At 38.3% G+C, this 17,302-nt stretch overlaps 1 protein-coding gene across 1 annotated transcript in view; it reads right to left on the bottom strand.

Annotated features, from left to right (window-relative positions):
- Positions 1 to 1,334: 1,334 nt before the first annotated feature.
- Positions 1,335 to 17,302, bottom strand: part of APAF1 (apoptotic peptidase activating factor 1) — an 84,840-nt gene continuing 68,872 nt past the window's right edge. Inside the window, 5 exon segments of the mRNA XM_053895318.1 lie at positions 1,335 to 3,965; positions 9,138 to 9,284; positions 11,465 to 11,590; positions 13,204 to 13,329; positions 13,862 to 13,981. Coding sequence (XP_053751293.1) covers positions 3,819 to 3,965; positions 9,138 to 9,284; positions 11,465 to 11,590; positions 13,204 to 13,329; positions 13,862 to 13,981 — 666 coding nt within the window. The 3' untranslated portion in view covers positions 1,335 to 3,818.

Below are 17,302 nucleotides of genomic sequence, written 5' to 3' on the forward strand. Positions count from 1 at the left end.
TTTACCCGAATTATTGCGCAAGCTTCTCACTGGTATCCCTGCTTTCACCCTTGTCTGTGCCCCTTTACAACCAATTCTCAATTGGTTTCCACTGCCAGAGGAACCAATTAAATCTTGGGGTACGGGGGTGGCTTAGTCAGTTAAGCATCTGACTCTCCTTTTTAATTTTTTTTTTTTTAACATTTATTTTTGAGACAGAGAGAAAGCATGAACAGGGGAGGGTCAGAGAAAGAGGGAGACACAGAATCTGAAACAGGCTCCAGGCTCTGAGCTGTCAGCACAGCGCCCGATGCGGGGCTCGAACCCACGGACCATGAGATCATGACCTGAGCCGAAGTGGGACGTTTAACCGACTGAGCCACCCAGGCGCCCCAAGCATCTGACTCTTGATGTTGGCTCAGGTCATGATTCCAGGGTCGTGGGATCAAGCCTTGCATCAGACTCCATGCTGAGCATGGAGCATAATTAAGATTTTCTCTCTGTCTCTCTCCCCCTCTCCTTCTCTCAGGGCACCTAGATGGCTCAGTTGGTTAAGCATCCAACTCTTGATTTCAGCTCAGGCCATGATCTCACAGTTTGTGAGTTTGAGCCCCATACTGAGTTCTGCACTGACAGCATGGGACCTGCTTGGGATTTTTGCTCTCCCTCTTTGTCTGCCTCTCTAAATAAACTTAAAAATTCTCTTTCTCTTTCTTCCCCTCTCTCCTGCTCACACTCTCTCTAAAAAATAAAAGAAAATAAAGCTTAAGTCAGATCACTCCACTACCCAAACTCCTCCAGTAGGTCCTATCTCAAAGTAAAAGTACTTACACTGGCCTAGGAGGCCCTACATGGTGATGCACCTCTTGTTACACTCCCCTCACATAGTCTTTGCCAGCCACACCAGCCTCTTGCCAGCTCTGTAACAGACCAACCCATCCACTATTCTGTCTTTGTGCCTAGTGCACTCTGCTTGGGAATCTCTCCAGATTCCTGTATGACTCACTCCTCCATCTTTCAGGTCTGTACTCAAGTGTCACCTTCTCAGTGAGCAACTCCACCTAAAACTGTAACGCTCCCAACCCCTCATTTATACATACCATATATACATACTATAATACACTATAGATTTTACTTTTTGTCTGCCTCTCCCTGGCTCTGAACTGAAGTAGGGCAAAGACTCACTTTTTTTTTCTGCTCACTTTTATATACCTAATTTCTACAAAAATGCCAGATACATGGTAGATCTCAATAAATATTTACTGAATGAAAAAAAATTAATTAATTCTCTTCTTTACAGGATCTTCACCATGCACCATGACAGCCACACCAGGTAGCAATCATCAGAGATAAACTGAGGAGATAAAACTTTAATAAAATTGAATTAGACATAGTTGATAAAGCAATAGAAAGAATGGTAGCTTTAGTTTGAAGAATCTTTCACATCTGTTTTCTAACCAACAAAGGACAAGGAGCCTGAAATAATCTGAAAATGTTTTTCAAAAATATTTTAGGAATTTTATTTTTTATAAAATTTTTTAATTCATGTATTAAAATGTATACCAAGGCAAAAGAAATTGTGTGACTTGTATCATAAATATAAAACTAAGAATTTTCAAACCATACAAGACACATACAATGTAAAAAAAAATCCTTATATATACAAAATGCAATGTAATTTCCATTACAAAAAACAAAGCAAGGGAAAATGCTTGAAAATGCTCATCTGCAAGTACAAAACAAAATCCTCCCCTTGACTGACCACTTGAGCTGCCATGAAACATATAGCTCCCTCATATTGGGTTTCTCTTCTTCCCTCAAGTTACCTTGTCTTCTCATCTTTTTGATATTGCCTTTTTGTCATTACCTTTTCTTCCCACTTTTCTTTTTATTTGAAGACAAGGGCCAATCAAAAGTAAAAGCCAAATGTCTGTTCTATAGTTTAACAGTCAAGTGGCTTTTAATTCCAAAAGTTAATACGTTATAGTCTGAGCTATAGTTTCTAAACATTGTATGCAAATCAAACTATGGTTTACTCTAAGTACATCATTTACATAATTTTTTTCATAAAATTAAGATCTTCACATCACATTTGCTGAAATCACAGTAAGCCTATAAATTAGTACCTCAACCCATCATAAAAAACCAAACAGCTGAACCTCCTTAACAATGTAAAAGATTGTATTCGTTATACTTATGACTGCCTCAAATGCTAAATAGTAATATCTAATCTAAAATACATCCGGAGTGGTCTAGGCCCCCTATCTATACCACATCTAACACACACCAACAACAGAAACTGGCTCACTGCTTACCTGTTAACACTAATATTCATTTGATTTACTTTCTGCTGCAGCAGCAAAATTCTTGAATTTTGGTTATTCTTATGTGAACCACATCTATTAATTTATTGCCATTTCCCTTAATAATGTATTGTCAGGCAAAAATGCAGCTTTAATGCAATTAAAATTCCTAATCAGGAAGTCAAAAAAGCTAGTTACTGATGCTGATATACTTTTTCTCTGTTAAGAGCTACCTTTCCTGATTAACCTTGGAGGGAGGGAGGGAAGGAGGGAGGGAAAGAGGGAGGAAGAAAGGGAACAAAAGAGAGAAGAATACCAGTTGGAAGACAGACCAGTTTCCAGATTCACGAGGACTCTTCTGTTACTACATAGAAAAGCATAGAGAATTCTCTCGAAATTCATCTGAGTAAACAGATGCCATTCATCTGAGTAAGCAGACTTAGAAGAAAATGATTTTTTACTATTTTATATTTCTTAGAAAAATTCTGCTAGAACATAATGAAAATTGGTCCTCTCCAATTATTCTAATTTACAAAAATTCAACTGTAAAAAAAGAAAAGAAGAAAGTTGAGGATTAAGCAACGTCGAGTTCAGGGGTGTCTGGGTGGCTCAATTGGTTAAGTGACGACTCTTGATTTCAGCTCAGATCATGATCTCACAATTCATGGGACTGAGCGCCTGCATCAGGCTCTGTGCTAAGTGTGGAGCCTGCTTGGGATTCTCTCTCTCCCTGTCTCTCTGCTCCTCCCCTACACACACACATGTGCATATGCTCGCTGGCTCTCTCTCTCACTCTCTCTTGAAATAAAAAAAAAAAATTTTATAAAGGAAGGTCAAGTTCAGTCAAGTAACAAGTCTGGTTAAAAACCAGAGCAAGCAAGACAGCACCCAACTCAAAAATTGACAACTAGAGTCCAGTGGCAGCACAGGGCTGCCATTAGCTAGTGAGAAAAAGGTAGTCCTACGATTTTTGCTTCACAAGAACTTTTGAAATCCAACACTCACTTATCTAGTGAATTTAAGGAAATGCTGCAAACTATGCACACAAACATAATATTTTTAAAGCAAATTTAAGGGGTGCAAATAAGCTTCAAGATTGTAATTGGGAGAACTATACCCCTTGGGGTAATGTGGTTCAGAAAGCAGGCCTGCTACCCTGAGGCACAGCCTGCATAATAATAGCATTAAAATACATATTTCCTTCAAATTATTCTCATTAATTATGTCAACCAATTTGAATGCATCAAGAGAGAATTTTACCAACAGTATAACAAGGTACATATTTACATTTTCATTTGCATCTTAAGGACAAACTGTTAACAATAATGATGATGATTATGAAAAACAAGATTAAAGGTGTGTTCGTTTGGGAAAAGGCTACATTAATATTATTCACCCAACCACAAACACTTTCATAATGAATGCAGTACTGCAAAACAATTCACAGCTTTATAAAAAGTTGAAATACAGAAGTTTCAATAGAATTTTTTTCCAATTCAAAATTAAAGAGTTCAACTACATTATTCCTTAACTACTTTACTCTAACATCTGTAAAATATATAAAATACCAAGATTATCAACAGTCACATATGTTTTGAAGTCAGGAGACACGTGTATTTTCTTAAGATTGGTTCCATTTGTGTAGAAGGTCTGTGAGGATTCCCCAGTGTCAACACTCCACCACTGTTCAGAGAAAAACAAAATTCTCATTAGACTGGTAATTACTCTGTGTGACAATTGCAGTTAGTGCCAGCCAGGTCCTTCACTCTATCATCTCCCCACTCCCAAACTTCGGCAAACTGTAGGAAAAATGTCTGAGGTTTAATATTAACAACCTAGTCACTATTTCCTGATTAATCCTGGTGACTGCCCCACAGTTATGCAACACCTAACCCCACTGCAAGGTATGCTGGAAAAACGTGCAGCCTAAAGAAAGCTACAAACACAAGGCTATACAAAGTAAACTATGGCCATGACTGCACTGAACTCTGCCGCCTGCATATCTTTCTTAGTAGAATGAAAAGAATAACCCTGTTTTCTTTAAAAATGCCCCTTTGCAGGTGTGCCTGAGTGGCTGAGTCAGTTAAGCCTCTGACTTCGACTCAGGTCATGAACTTGCAGGTCATGAGTTCAAGCCCCGCATCAGGCTCTGTGCTGACAGTTCAGAGCCTGGAGCCTGCTTCAGAATCTGTCTCCCTCTCTCTCTGCCCCTCCCCGTTTGCACCTTGTCTCTCTCACAAATAAACATTAAAATTAAAATTAAAAAAATTAAAATGCTCCTTTGCAGACACAGACTGGTATTCTGATAGACACTGAGACTATTTCTTATTATAGGACACCAGACAGAATGTTCTCTCTACTGAATCTTCATTTTTAAATTTTTTTTAATTAAAAAAAATTTTTTTAATGTTTATTTATTTTGAGAGACAGAGAGAGACAGAGCACAAGTGGGGAAGGGGCAGAGAGAGAGGGAGACACAGAATCTGAAGCAGGCTCTGAGATGTCAGCACAGAGCCCAAAGCAGGGCTCAAACTCACGAAATGTGAGATCATGACCTGAGCCAAAGTCGGTGCTTAACCGACAGAGCCACCCAGGAGCCCCAGCTTAATCTTCCTTTTAATCAGGATGATTCAAGAGCCTATGACCATGTTGCTCTATATAAGAGTCTATACATTTATTTGCTAAATAAATATTAAACATCTTAACTGCATGCAGCAGGTGCTCCGGCCAATCCTTCCTTTCTCCTCCTGATCACTGAATTTGGTCAAATTATAATAGTGTTTACAGCTATTTACCAAATGGAGATATTCATAAAGCTTACCCATGTATCTCACAGCTAAAATGAGGGTAAAAGAGACAATGAACATAAACACCTTTTGAAAAGGCATCAGGTACATCAAGATTCAGAGTATCATGAACAAAATAATGGTGTCACTCATTTTTGTAACTGGGGGCAGTGCCTAACATTCTGTGCTTGACTGGGTAAACTATTCGTGTTTCCTCAGTAATAGTAACTGGTAAAAGTATACCCCATGGACTTTAGTAAACCTCACTAAAGCAACTTGTAGTAACTTGAAATTTTCCAGAAGTGGCGATTTTGCTTTATAAAATAGCAATGTAATCAAGACTGCACAGGACACATTCCACCTACTTGAGAGAAAATTCATTACTTTCCATTCCCTAGAAACAAATCACACAGATAGTAAGGCCCTTAAAGATCACCTAGATCAACTGCCTCATTTACAAATACGGAAACCAGGGTTCTTAGAGAAGAAAGGCCTTGTCACCTAAGATGATACTGCTAGCAGGTGGCAGAAGCAGAACTGTTTCTGGTACCTAATCTAGTGCCACTACCTTTCCCTCTACTGAAACAAACCACTCTGCTTAGAAACATTGTATCAAGCCACTAAGTTGAATACTGACTAAAAAACAATGACATTAAAAATAGCTAATATAGGGGCGCCTGGGTGGCTCAGTCAGTTAAGCGTCCAACTTCGGCCCAGGTCATGATCTCACAGTTCATGAGTTCGAGCCCTGCATCAGGCCCTGTGCTGACAGCTTGGAGCCTGGAGCCTGCTTCGGATTCTGTGTCTCCCTCTCTCTTTGCCCCTCCCCAGCTCATGCTTGCACTCTGTCTCTGTCAAAAATAAATAAACTTAAAAAAAATTTTTTTAATAAAAGAAATAGCTAATATAGGGAATTTTTAGGGCAATGAAACTATTCTGTATGATACTACAATGGTAGACACATGTCATTATACATTTGTCAAAATTCACAGAATGAACAACACCAAGAGTGGTACTAATGACACGCCAGTGTAAGTTCATCAATTGTAACAAATGTACCACTCTCTTGATAATCTATGGACAGTGGAGGAAGCCTGTGCACGTGTGGGGGCAGGAGATATATGAGAACTCTGTACTTTCTGCTCAATTTTGCTGTGAACCTAAAACTGCTCTAAAAAATAAAGTGAATTTGAGGCGCCTGGGTGGCTCAGTTAGTTAAGCATCCAAGTTGGGCTCAGGTCATGATCTCGTGGCTCGTGAGTTCAAGCCCTGTGTCGGGCTCTGTGCTGACAACTGAGAGCCTGGAGCCTGCTTCAGATTCTGTGTCTCCCTCTCTCTGCCCCTCCCCTGCTTGTGCTCTGTCTCTCTCAAAAATAAATAAAACATTAAAATTTTTTAAAAAAGAAATAAAGTGAATTTTAAAAAATATCTAACATTTACTCAAGGTACACTATGTGACTCTATGTATGAGTGCTTTACATGCATTAACTCCTTTAACCATCCCAACTCTATGAGCTAGAGTTTATTATTATACCCATTTTTACAAATAAGAAAATCAAAGCATAGAGAGATTAAATAATCTCATGCAAAATCACAAAGCTAATGGGTGGCAGAGACAGGCTTTGCCTTTGGGCAATCTGCCCTGGCTCACTCTCCTATTACATTCTCTTTCCTCTATATAATGGCACACCTGCTTTTATCACCATGTATTCCACATTTCAAACCAGCTTTCTTCTCGTAAGTATGAATTAATGTCGATTTCCTATCATTCTAACTTATGTATTCTATGGCATTACACAAGTAAACAGCTACATTATATTATTTTTTAACTTTATGATAGAAATAATTTTGAGGGCTGCCTGGGTGGCTTAGCTAGTTAAGTATACAACTCTTGATCTCGACTCAGGTCATGATCTCATGGTTTGTGAGATCGAACTCCGCATTGGACTCTGGGCTGATAGTGTAGAGCCTGGTTGGGATTCTCTCTGCCCTTCTCCCACTCGTGCTCTCTCTTTCTCAAAATAAATAAACTTTAAAAAAAAAAAAAAGAAAGCATTTTGAAAGTTAAGAGCTTTTTAGCTACTGGATATCTACTTTACCCTACTGACATTCGATTTATATAGCTTAGATTCTTTAGTAAACAGACTCAAAAGGCTCATTCCTTTGGACACTACAGCAGCTGTTCCTTTTTACTTCTAATTTGCTCTGTGCTTTTGATAGTCTCATTAACATGCTGAGTAGATGCAGGCTGGGCTATATCATAATCAGTTTAACCATGCTAGTAATCAAACCAGAGGGAAGAACAGCTTGACTGTCATTTAAATATACAGACTGAATGTATAGGCTATGGGTTCTTACTCCCTTAAGACATAGCCTCTACAGTACAGACATCTATTCTGTTGCTCTATTTCAAGGTTCTCCAAGAACTCTGGGAATCCTGTCATTGATTGCTATCACACCTTATAAGCCAGATTCATGATTATGTGACAGCCTTCTCTGGGGCCCAGAGTATCAAATGACATGGTCTCCAGAAGCTCAGTGTCAAAGTTGAGCAATTATGTTTTTCAACAGGTAATGGACTCAAGGCCCCCTGCTTCCAACCCAAAGATCACAATGCTGCTCCTCCAAGCATCATCCTCAGAGCAGACTAAGAGTCTCAGTTTATCTTTACATTAAAGGAAAATAGATGGTGACAGTTTCAAGATCCCTCCCAGTAACTAAATAAACTATACCAAAAAGGTATAGTTTAATGCAACATTTTATAAATAGCAGTGCATTCTCAATGCAACTCAAAAAGGGTTTGTAACAAACATCCTCTCACAGAGCTAAAAACTGTCTTCTTTCTTATAAGGTACATTTTTATGTTGAGTAAAACTGTAATTATGTGGGTCTCATATAACTAAAAACTTAAATTCATTTATTCAAATATTTTTGAACACCTATACTGTGTCAGACAATTAATCAGAATCATTTCCTACACTTGAATTTTTTTCAGTAAGAAATAAAAGTATTATAAGATCTAATTTATTAGGGATCTATTTTAAGTGGTCAGTACTATAGTATCTTCAACCCTTTCACAAATGTACCACCATTCAAAAGACTCACTGCAAGCATCCCCCTCCCTACGAAGCCTCTGCTAACTCCATCTTTATGCACACATGTCCCAGAACCCTCCTATACTTTACAGACTATTTATTCACTATCTGCTTTCCCCAGACTATACGTCACTGAAAGACAAAACCAAGTCTTAAAACACTGTGCCATATAGCAGTGTCTTAGCACACAGTGGGCACAGAACACATTCGTACCGAGTGGATAAATACATGCAAGCACCAAAAAAGGACCCGGAGGCACCACAACACACGCAATGAACATCAGTTTCCTCATCTATAAGCCAAGGATAATGAAATTTAAGCTTACAAAGCTGGCTTATGAGATGATGTAAGTAAAGCATTTTGTAGGCTATAAAATAAAGCAATATACTGTTGCTACTATTATTACAAATGCTACTAGTAGTACCTAAGAGATTTCACAGGGTGTCTGGGTGGCTCAGTCAGTTAACAGTCCGACTCTTGGTTTCTGCTCGGGTCATGATCTCACAGTTCGTGAGTTCAAGCCCCACATTGGGCTTTGCAATGACAGTGTGGAGCCTGCTTGGGATTGTTTCTCTCCCTCTCAAAATAAATAAATAAACTTAAGGGGAAAAAAAGGAAATTTCACAAATTTTTTTCACAAATAATTCAAGACTTTCAACCAAAATAGTTAACCATCAGTGGAAAATAAAATTAAGTTAAACACCCAACTTTCTAGTCATTCTGATCATCTAAGTATGGGGCAGTATGAGAGCTGTGTACAGAGAACATCCCTAACACTGTCATCGAAACTTCCAAGAGAACTGAGGAAAGTAGCCTTGCAGATCTGTCTCATCTAGGCCAAATGAGGATAACAGTCACTGCCCTTCCATTCTGCTGGGTTGTATGAGGCCCAACTGAGAAACAGGAAGTGAAAATAGCTTGGAAAGTAGTACACAGGCTGTTCTTTTCTTTCACAGTCTTTGAGGAACTCTTACCTTAAGATATCCTCCAGCAGAGACAAGCATTTTGCTATCTGGTGAAAAGCAAAGGTCAGTCACCCAGCCTCCATGGGTAGCAGCTCCTTCTTCTACTGAAATCGGAGCGCATAAATGAAGCAGCTCACCATTTGAGACATTCCATACCTACACAAACAAAATACACAATGCATTAACAAGGTCACCCAGAAGTTTTATATATCTATCCATCTCATCTGGAACATATTTGGAAATCTTTCTCAAAAATATAATTACAATTCAGTGATACCTTAGGAATTTTTTTAGATTGCATTCTCTCCTGTTCAATTTTTTAAATGCCACTCACTATAATAAAAATGTAATTATTATAAAATAATAAAATATTTATCATTAACCATATTCCAAAAAATAAAACAAGAGAACTTAGAACAATTGGTCAGAATACTGTGATCCTTTTCATTTAGTAAGAGAATAATGGGAGAAGCAAGGAGTAAACAAAAAAGGCTTAACAAACTATTAAAAAAAAAAAATAGAATTCTAGGGCAGGATCTACCATGAAAAATGCTGACAGAGGTCATTCAAACACCTAAAGTCATTCAAACATATTTAAACACTAAGTGCCTTAAGGTTTTACGTGTGTGTGTGTGTGTGTGTATACACATACACACATATATAAAGATACAAATATATATAAAGATTTTACTAGATCCTTATGAACAACCCAATCACAGATGCTAATATTTCCATTTATTTCCAGTGATAATTAATACACGGGCAGTACTCTAATAATAAATGCACAACAGAGTAAGAAAAAGAGGCATAAACAGCAAAGGAAAATGACCAAAACCATCATTTGTAAATGTTTTCCTAGAAACATTTGATCCAAGAAAATCAAATGGACAGACTCATTAGAATTTAGTAAGATAGCTAAATATCAGAGATACATATATACAGAGAGAGAAAAAAATTACTACAGCTACATTTTAAATAATCAAGGAAAAAAACTTTTTGTTTAATGTACTAAAGAAAAAATTTTAAATGACATGCATTTAAAGAAAGAGAATTTGGGGCAGCTAGGTGGTTCAGTGGGTTAAGTGGCCGACTACAGCTCGGGTCGTGATCTTACAGTTCTTGAATTCAAGCCCGAGCCCACATCAGGCTCTGTGCTGACAGCTCAGAGCCTGGAGGCTACTTTGAATTCTGTGTCTCCTCTCTCTCTCTGCCCTTCCCCCAACACACGCTCTCTTTCTCTCAAAAATAAACATTAAAAAAATTTTTTAATTAAAAAAATTAAAAAATAAATTAAAGAGAATTGGTTTCCTCAAGCGTTTCTGAAAAATGAAATACTCCTTCATAACCAGTAAAGGAGCCCTTTTCATCTAAGATGAGAAGTCAGAGCAAAATGAATGTTCCCAAAGCAGCCCTGCCACTTCAGTTGACATGGCATTTATTAGAACAGTACAGAGAAGATTGGTTACTTAGCCCTCAAGCAGGAGAATCTTAATTTTCCTGGAAAGACCATCTGATAATTCCTCTATTCCTGCAAACTGAATACTCTCTCATGAATTTTAAATCTTCCTTTGTAAAAAAAGAAAAAAAAAAAGACGTTCTTCAAATACACTGGTTACTAAAACAGCCATCCCAACACCCAAATTTTTCCCATCAACTGCCCAATCCTTCTAACACAACCAGAGGCAGGCAATCCCATGAGGACTGTAATAGGCCACACTATAAATGTTGACTATCCAATGGATATAGTTCCATTAAGTGATTCTTTCAGTGCTCAAAAGAGCAGAATTTGCAATTCATTTATAATCTACTTAATGATTTATAAAATTATTTTATTCAAATTCTGCCACTCTAAACAACCTTTGGTTCAGGTCCAAGAATCCCAATGAATCATTCTCAAGCTAAAAGCAGACAACCAAGTGCAAACAGCTCAGGAATTTGCATCCTCACATTCAGAGACTGTATTCTTTTTTTCTTCTTTTTTTTTTTAAGTAGGCTCCATGCCCAGCATAGAGCCCAACATGGGGCCTGAACTCACAACCCAAAGATCAAGACCCAAGCAGAGATCAAGATTTGGATGCTTAACTGACTGAGCCACCCAGGTGCCCCCACAAACCCTAACTCATACACTTCATTCTAACTAAAACTAATTCTTTCCTGCAGAGGAGCGCAGCTGTGAACACACTGTGCACAGGAAATAAAGCAAACAAGGTCTCACCCAACCAGAACCCCAGGGCCTGTACTTCTCAGTCACATTAACAAAGGTCCCCCATGTGGTACAGAGCACTAACCAAAGCTACAGAAAGAGCAGCACTTTTTCATGTCAGCAAACACCCTACCCTGATTTCTCCATTGTCATCTCCAGTCGCCAACAGGGTACTGTCCACAGAGAAGGCAGAGCAGCGCACACAGCCTTTGTGGCCCCTCAGCTCATGAAGAGGGGAAAGAAGTTCAAAACTCCAAATCTGGAAAGCAATTAAGATTGTTTAAGAATAGTAAATACACTCAAAGTAAGTACCTGCAAACCCTGTCTTGGGGCTGACTAGCCATAAATTCAATCATATGGAAGTTCTAACATTCAACAGTTAAATAAATTTTCATTAGAGGCCCAAGTCTCAACTTGCAACATTGTTTTTTCCTTATCTTCCCTGTAATTACTTATGTTAATAACTTAAGCTCAAGGACCAAAATCACAGCTTCTTTAACTTTAGATGTAAAAGGAATAGCAAATCAGTTAAGAACAGTCTACAGAGTAGAGCCAACTTGAGTGTGAGTCCTGGCTCCCTTGTACTGACAACTCATATAAGTTTCTCTAGCTTTCGTTTCTGCACCTGTACAATTGGATAATAGTACCTATGGTGTGAAGATTAAGTGAGATAATAGTGAAATTCTAGCACAAGGCCTAATATATGACAAGTGTTCTTTAAAGATCACTATCTTACTGTCTTGGCAGCCAAAATACTGTTTATTTCTTTCCAATATTCTTTGTGGTTCAATGTCATCACCATTTAATAAGAATGTACTGTAATTGCCATGTTCCAGACACCGTGAGCTAAGAACTGGTGGTATAAAGATGAACTGGATACCCTCCCTGTCCTTGAAAACTCTATAATCAGGTATACAGACTTACGAATCATTAAGTGAATAGTTACATGAAGTAAATGCTCTAAGAAACTGGAGTAATCTGGAACACTGAAGGTAGAGCAGCTAACCCTGCCTGACAGGCAGGAAAGGGTTCACTGAAAAGTGGACATCAAACCTACCTCTGAAAGAATGAGTCATAATGCTTCGAGGTAAAAAAAGAGAAGTTGTGTCATGCCAAAGTTAACTGAGTGCACAAAAGATGGAGTTAAAAGTAGCCTGGCACAGAAGGAACAATGCGGCAGAAAGAGACGGTCAAGGGCATAGGAGTCTGGCATAAAAACCATCAAGTCACAGAAGGTATTTCAACAGGAGATTCAGGCAGTAGCAAGAAACATAAACTGGAGGAGGCACAGACCAAAGAAAGGTTCACCAATGAAGGAGGAGACCAAATCTTATGGAGTGGGATAAGGAGGAGAAGAATGAGCCAAGAAACACTGAGAAGTAATCAACAGAACATGAAAGACAGGACAGAGTCCAGCCAATTCCAAGGTTTGTAGTTTGGAAAAATGGGTAATGAGGTCATTAACAAAGATGGATAAAAAAGAAGAGAATGGATAGTCAATGTCCCCAACCAGGCAGCATTTCACTGGAATGTTATTTTCCAAAGTATCAACTTACATTAATTGCATAAACTTTTACAATGGATACGCAATTAAATGTAAATCCCTTTCAGTGCTTTTTCCCACCTATAATATATGGTAGAAATTGCATTTTATCAGTAATAGATAAAAAAGTCATTAGTAAGGCAGAAATCAAAAGTCCTCAATGTTATTCATTTAATCTATTTGACACACTAAACGTCAATGGGCATCTGTCAAAAACCCACAAAACGGGACACACACATAGATACTTAGTGTTTTATACATCATTTGGACTCATAATAAATAACCAATACCTAACTTTTATACATGCATATTTCAACTAACTGACCTACCTTTGCAGTCTTGTCAGCAGATGTAGATGAAAACTTAGTAGCATCAGGAGAAATATCACAAGAAAGTACTGTATCTTGGTGACAGACAAAATCTTTTTCTATTCTTCCAGTAATAATACTCCACACCTTCAAAAAGAAATACAGAAGTTGGCACTTTTAAGAACATTTTGAGGGCACCTGGGTGTCTCAGTCGGTTAAGCATCTGACATTGGCTCAGGTCATGATCTCACAGCTCGTGAGTGTGAGCCCCATGTCAGGCTCTGTGCTGACAGCTCAGAGCCTGGAGCCTGCTTTGGATTCTGTGTCTCCCTCTGTCTCTGACCCTCCCCTACTCACACTCTTTCTCTCTCCTTCAAAAATAAATAAACGTTAAAAAAAATTAGAAAAAGAACATTTTGTATTACTGAGCATAATCATCTAGAATATATTATCTATAAAATAAGAGCTTTAGCACAATGGTTGTTCTGACCTCTTTAAGTGCCCTTAAACACACAGATGAAGGTGATCGCAGTAAACAGAAAACAGCCATGAGAAAACAGAAATTTAAAAATTTAGGTAGTTACTTACCACCCATCTGCTTTTAGCTATCACAATATAATCATTACAATATCAGAATACTTTAAAAACAAAAACAAAAAAAACTTGTGCTTCAAATTACCTTCACTGTTCCATCAAATGACCAGGAAAGCAGTCTTGAATTTTTCAAGAGCCTAAAGTCTTTCACTGTTTCCTGATGGGCTTGTAGAAAGACATATTCCTCTGATTGCCAATTCCACACCTAATTATCAAAGAAGTAAGTCTGTTATAACCCTCTTCCCATGATATCCCATTGGAGGAGTGGGGTAGTATGTGCTCAATAGCCTAACATCTTTTATCCTCATGGCATTTCAGTAAAATAAAGAAGAATACTGCTAAGTGAAATTACTCAGGGAAAGACAAATAAATATCATATGACTTCACTCATATGAGGACTTTAAGATACAAAACAGATGAACATAAGAGAAAGGAAGCTAAAATAATATAAAAACAGGGAAGGGGACAAAAGATAAGAGACTCTTAAACATAGGGAACAAATAGGGTTGCTGGAGGGTATGTGGGAGGGGGGATGGGCTAAATGGGTAAGGGGCATTAAGGAATCTACTCCTGAAATCATTGTTACACCATATGCTAACTTAGATGTAAATTAAAAAATACATAAATTATTAATAAAAAAAGAAAACCGAAGAAGAATACCAAGAAAAAAATAGGGTGTTCCCATTTTAGAGACCAAGAAGAGAAAAGCTGGGATTAATTAACCTAAGTGACAAAATAAAATATGTTTCCTCCTAAATAAAACTCATTTTCCGTGCCTGGGTGGCTCAGTCAGTTGAGCATCTGACTCTTGATTTCAGCTCAGGTCATCCCAGGGTCATGGGATAGAGCCCCATGTTGGACTCTGGGCTGAGTGTGGTGCCTACTTGAGATTCTCTCTCTCTCCTCCTGCCCCTCTCTGCTGTTCACACTCTCTCTAAACAAATTAAATCTTTAGAAAAAAAATCACTTTCTTCAGTTTCTTGGAGAGCAATTAATTACACCAGAAGATAGAGAAAAGCCGCAATATGCTAGTGAGCTCTCCATCCAATTAAATTTTCCAGAGAAAAGTATCCCCATTACATATTCACAGTTTCCTAAGCCCTGCAAGTTAGGCCAAGACTGAAGATTCTAGCTCCACTAACAAACAATCCTAAAGTATATATGGAAGCAGAAAAAGATCCAGAATAGCCAAAGCAATCTTGAAAAAGAAAACCAAAGCTGGAGGGATCACAATCTCGGACTTCAAGCTATACTACAAAGCTGTAATCATCAAGACAGTATGGTACTGGCACAAGAACAGACATTCAGATCAATGGAACAGAATAGAGAACCCAGAAATGGACCTACAAATGTATGGCCAACTAATCTTTGACAAAGTAGGAAAGAGTATCCAATGGAATAAAGACAGTCTGTTCAGCAAGTGGTGCTGGGAAAACTGGACAGCCACATGCAGAAAAATGAACCTGGACCACTCTTACACTATACACAAAAATAAACTCAAAATGGATGAAAGACCTAAATGTAAGACAGGGAGCCATCAAAATCTTCAAGGAGGAAGCAGGCAAAAACCTCTCTGACCTTGGCCACAGAAACTTCTTACTCAACACGTCTCCAGTGGCAAGGGAAACAAAAGCAAAAATGAACTATTGGGACCTCATCAAAATAAAAATCTTCTACACAGCGAAGGAAACAATCAGCAAAACTAAAAGGCAACTGACGGAATGGGAGGAGATATTTGCAAATGACATTATCAGATAAAGGGTTAGTATCCAAACTCTATAAAGAATTTATCAAACTCAACACCCAAAAACCAAATAATCCAGAGAAGAAATGGGCAAAAGACATGAATAGACACTTCTCCAAAGAAGATATCCAGATGGCCAACCGACACATGAAAAAATGCTCAACGTCACTCATCAACGGGGAAATACAAATCAAAACCACAATGAGATACTACCTCACACCCGTCAGAATGGCAAACATCAACAACTCAGGCAACAACAGATGTTGGCGAGGGTGCAGAGAAAGAGGATCTCTTTTGCGCTGCTGGTGGGAATGCAAACTGGTACAGCTACTCTGGAAAACAGTATGGAGGTTCTCGAAAAATTGAAAATAGAACTACCTTATGATCCAGCAATTGCACTACTAGGTATTTACCCAAGGGATACAGGTATGTTGTTTCAAAGGAGCACATGCACCTCAATGTTTACAGCAGCGCTATCAACAATAGCCTAAGTACGGAAAGAGCCCAAATGTCCATCAACAGATGAATGGATAAAGAAGACGTGGTATGTATATGTGTGTATACACAGGCGCACGCGCACACACACACACGAATGGAGTATTACTCGGCAATCAAAATCTTGCCATTTGCAACTACTTGAATGGAACTAAAGGGTATTATGCTAAGCAAAATTAGAGAAAGACAAATATCATACAACTTCATTCATATGAAGAATTTAAGATACAAAACAGATGAACATAGGGAAGGGAAGCAAAAATAATATAAAAACAAGGAGGGGGACAAAACATAAGAGACTCTTAAATATGGAGAACAGAGGGCTGCTGGAGGGATTGGGGGGGGGATGGGCTAAATGGTTAAGGGGCATTAAGGAATCCACTCCTGAAATCACTGTTGCGCTATATGCTAACTAACTTGGATGTAAATAAATAAATACATACATACATACATACATACATACTAGCTCCACTGAAGTTACTGAGTCCTACGGGCCCTAATGCCTGGGAAGGTCAGCTGACTAGAGCAGCTTCAAACCAAGTCACAGAATGTCTAAGTTTTAGAGATATTAAATATCCCCTTAATGCAATCCTCAAATTGACAAAGTGATATAGTACATTATTTTCCATATGGAGCTCCAGGAAGAATTCCTCAAGCACAAAAGGAAGAGAAGAAATTGAAATGATGGAGACAGTGCATTCAAAGTAGGCTTGAGGTAAGGTATGGGCTGGAAGTATGATTCACAACCTGAGAAGGGCTTTTCAAATAAAGGCAATGAATGTTTAAGTTAAAGCACAGGAACAGGAAAACATGGAAAGATTATGAGGACCAGTTTATAGCTCAATCTGGCTGAAATACAGGATATGCAGAAGAATCAGAAAAATAAGGTTGGGAAGATATTAAAAAAATAATAAGTCCAGTGGGCTTGATGAAGTTGGACTTCTGAGCTGTGGGCAATCAAGTAGACTAGAACAGATTTTTCTTCTAATTTTTAACATCAGGAATAAAAAGATAAAGAAAAATCAGTAACCACCACAGGTATGCACATTAGTGATAGTCTGGGTCAAGTTTTTGACTGGTGAAGGTTCAATAGTAGAAATATCTTTAGGCTTTTCCTGTCAGGCTTAGGCAAAACTATAAAAGAAATGACACTTCTCTTATCCCCTTTCTTTACTCCTTTATCCTCCACACTTAAGCAGCCCCCCCGCACCCCCCACCACCACCGAGCCCTGGCTCTCAGATCTCTATCTCTTCTGTCTCCAAGTGCTCATTTACAGAAGGAGGATA

This window comes from Panthera pardus, unplaced genomic scaffold (genome assembly GCF_024362965.1).
Source record: "Panthera pardus isolate Hobbes unplaced genomic scaffold, ASM2436296v1 HiC_scaffold_6, whole genome shotgun sequence".
Classification (NCBI taxonomy): domain Eukaryota; kingdom Metazoa; phylum Chordata; class Mammalia; order Carnivora; family Felidae; genus Panthera; species Panthera pardus.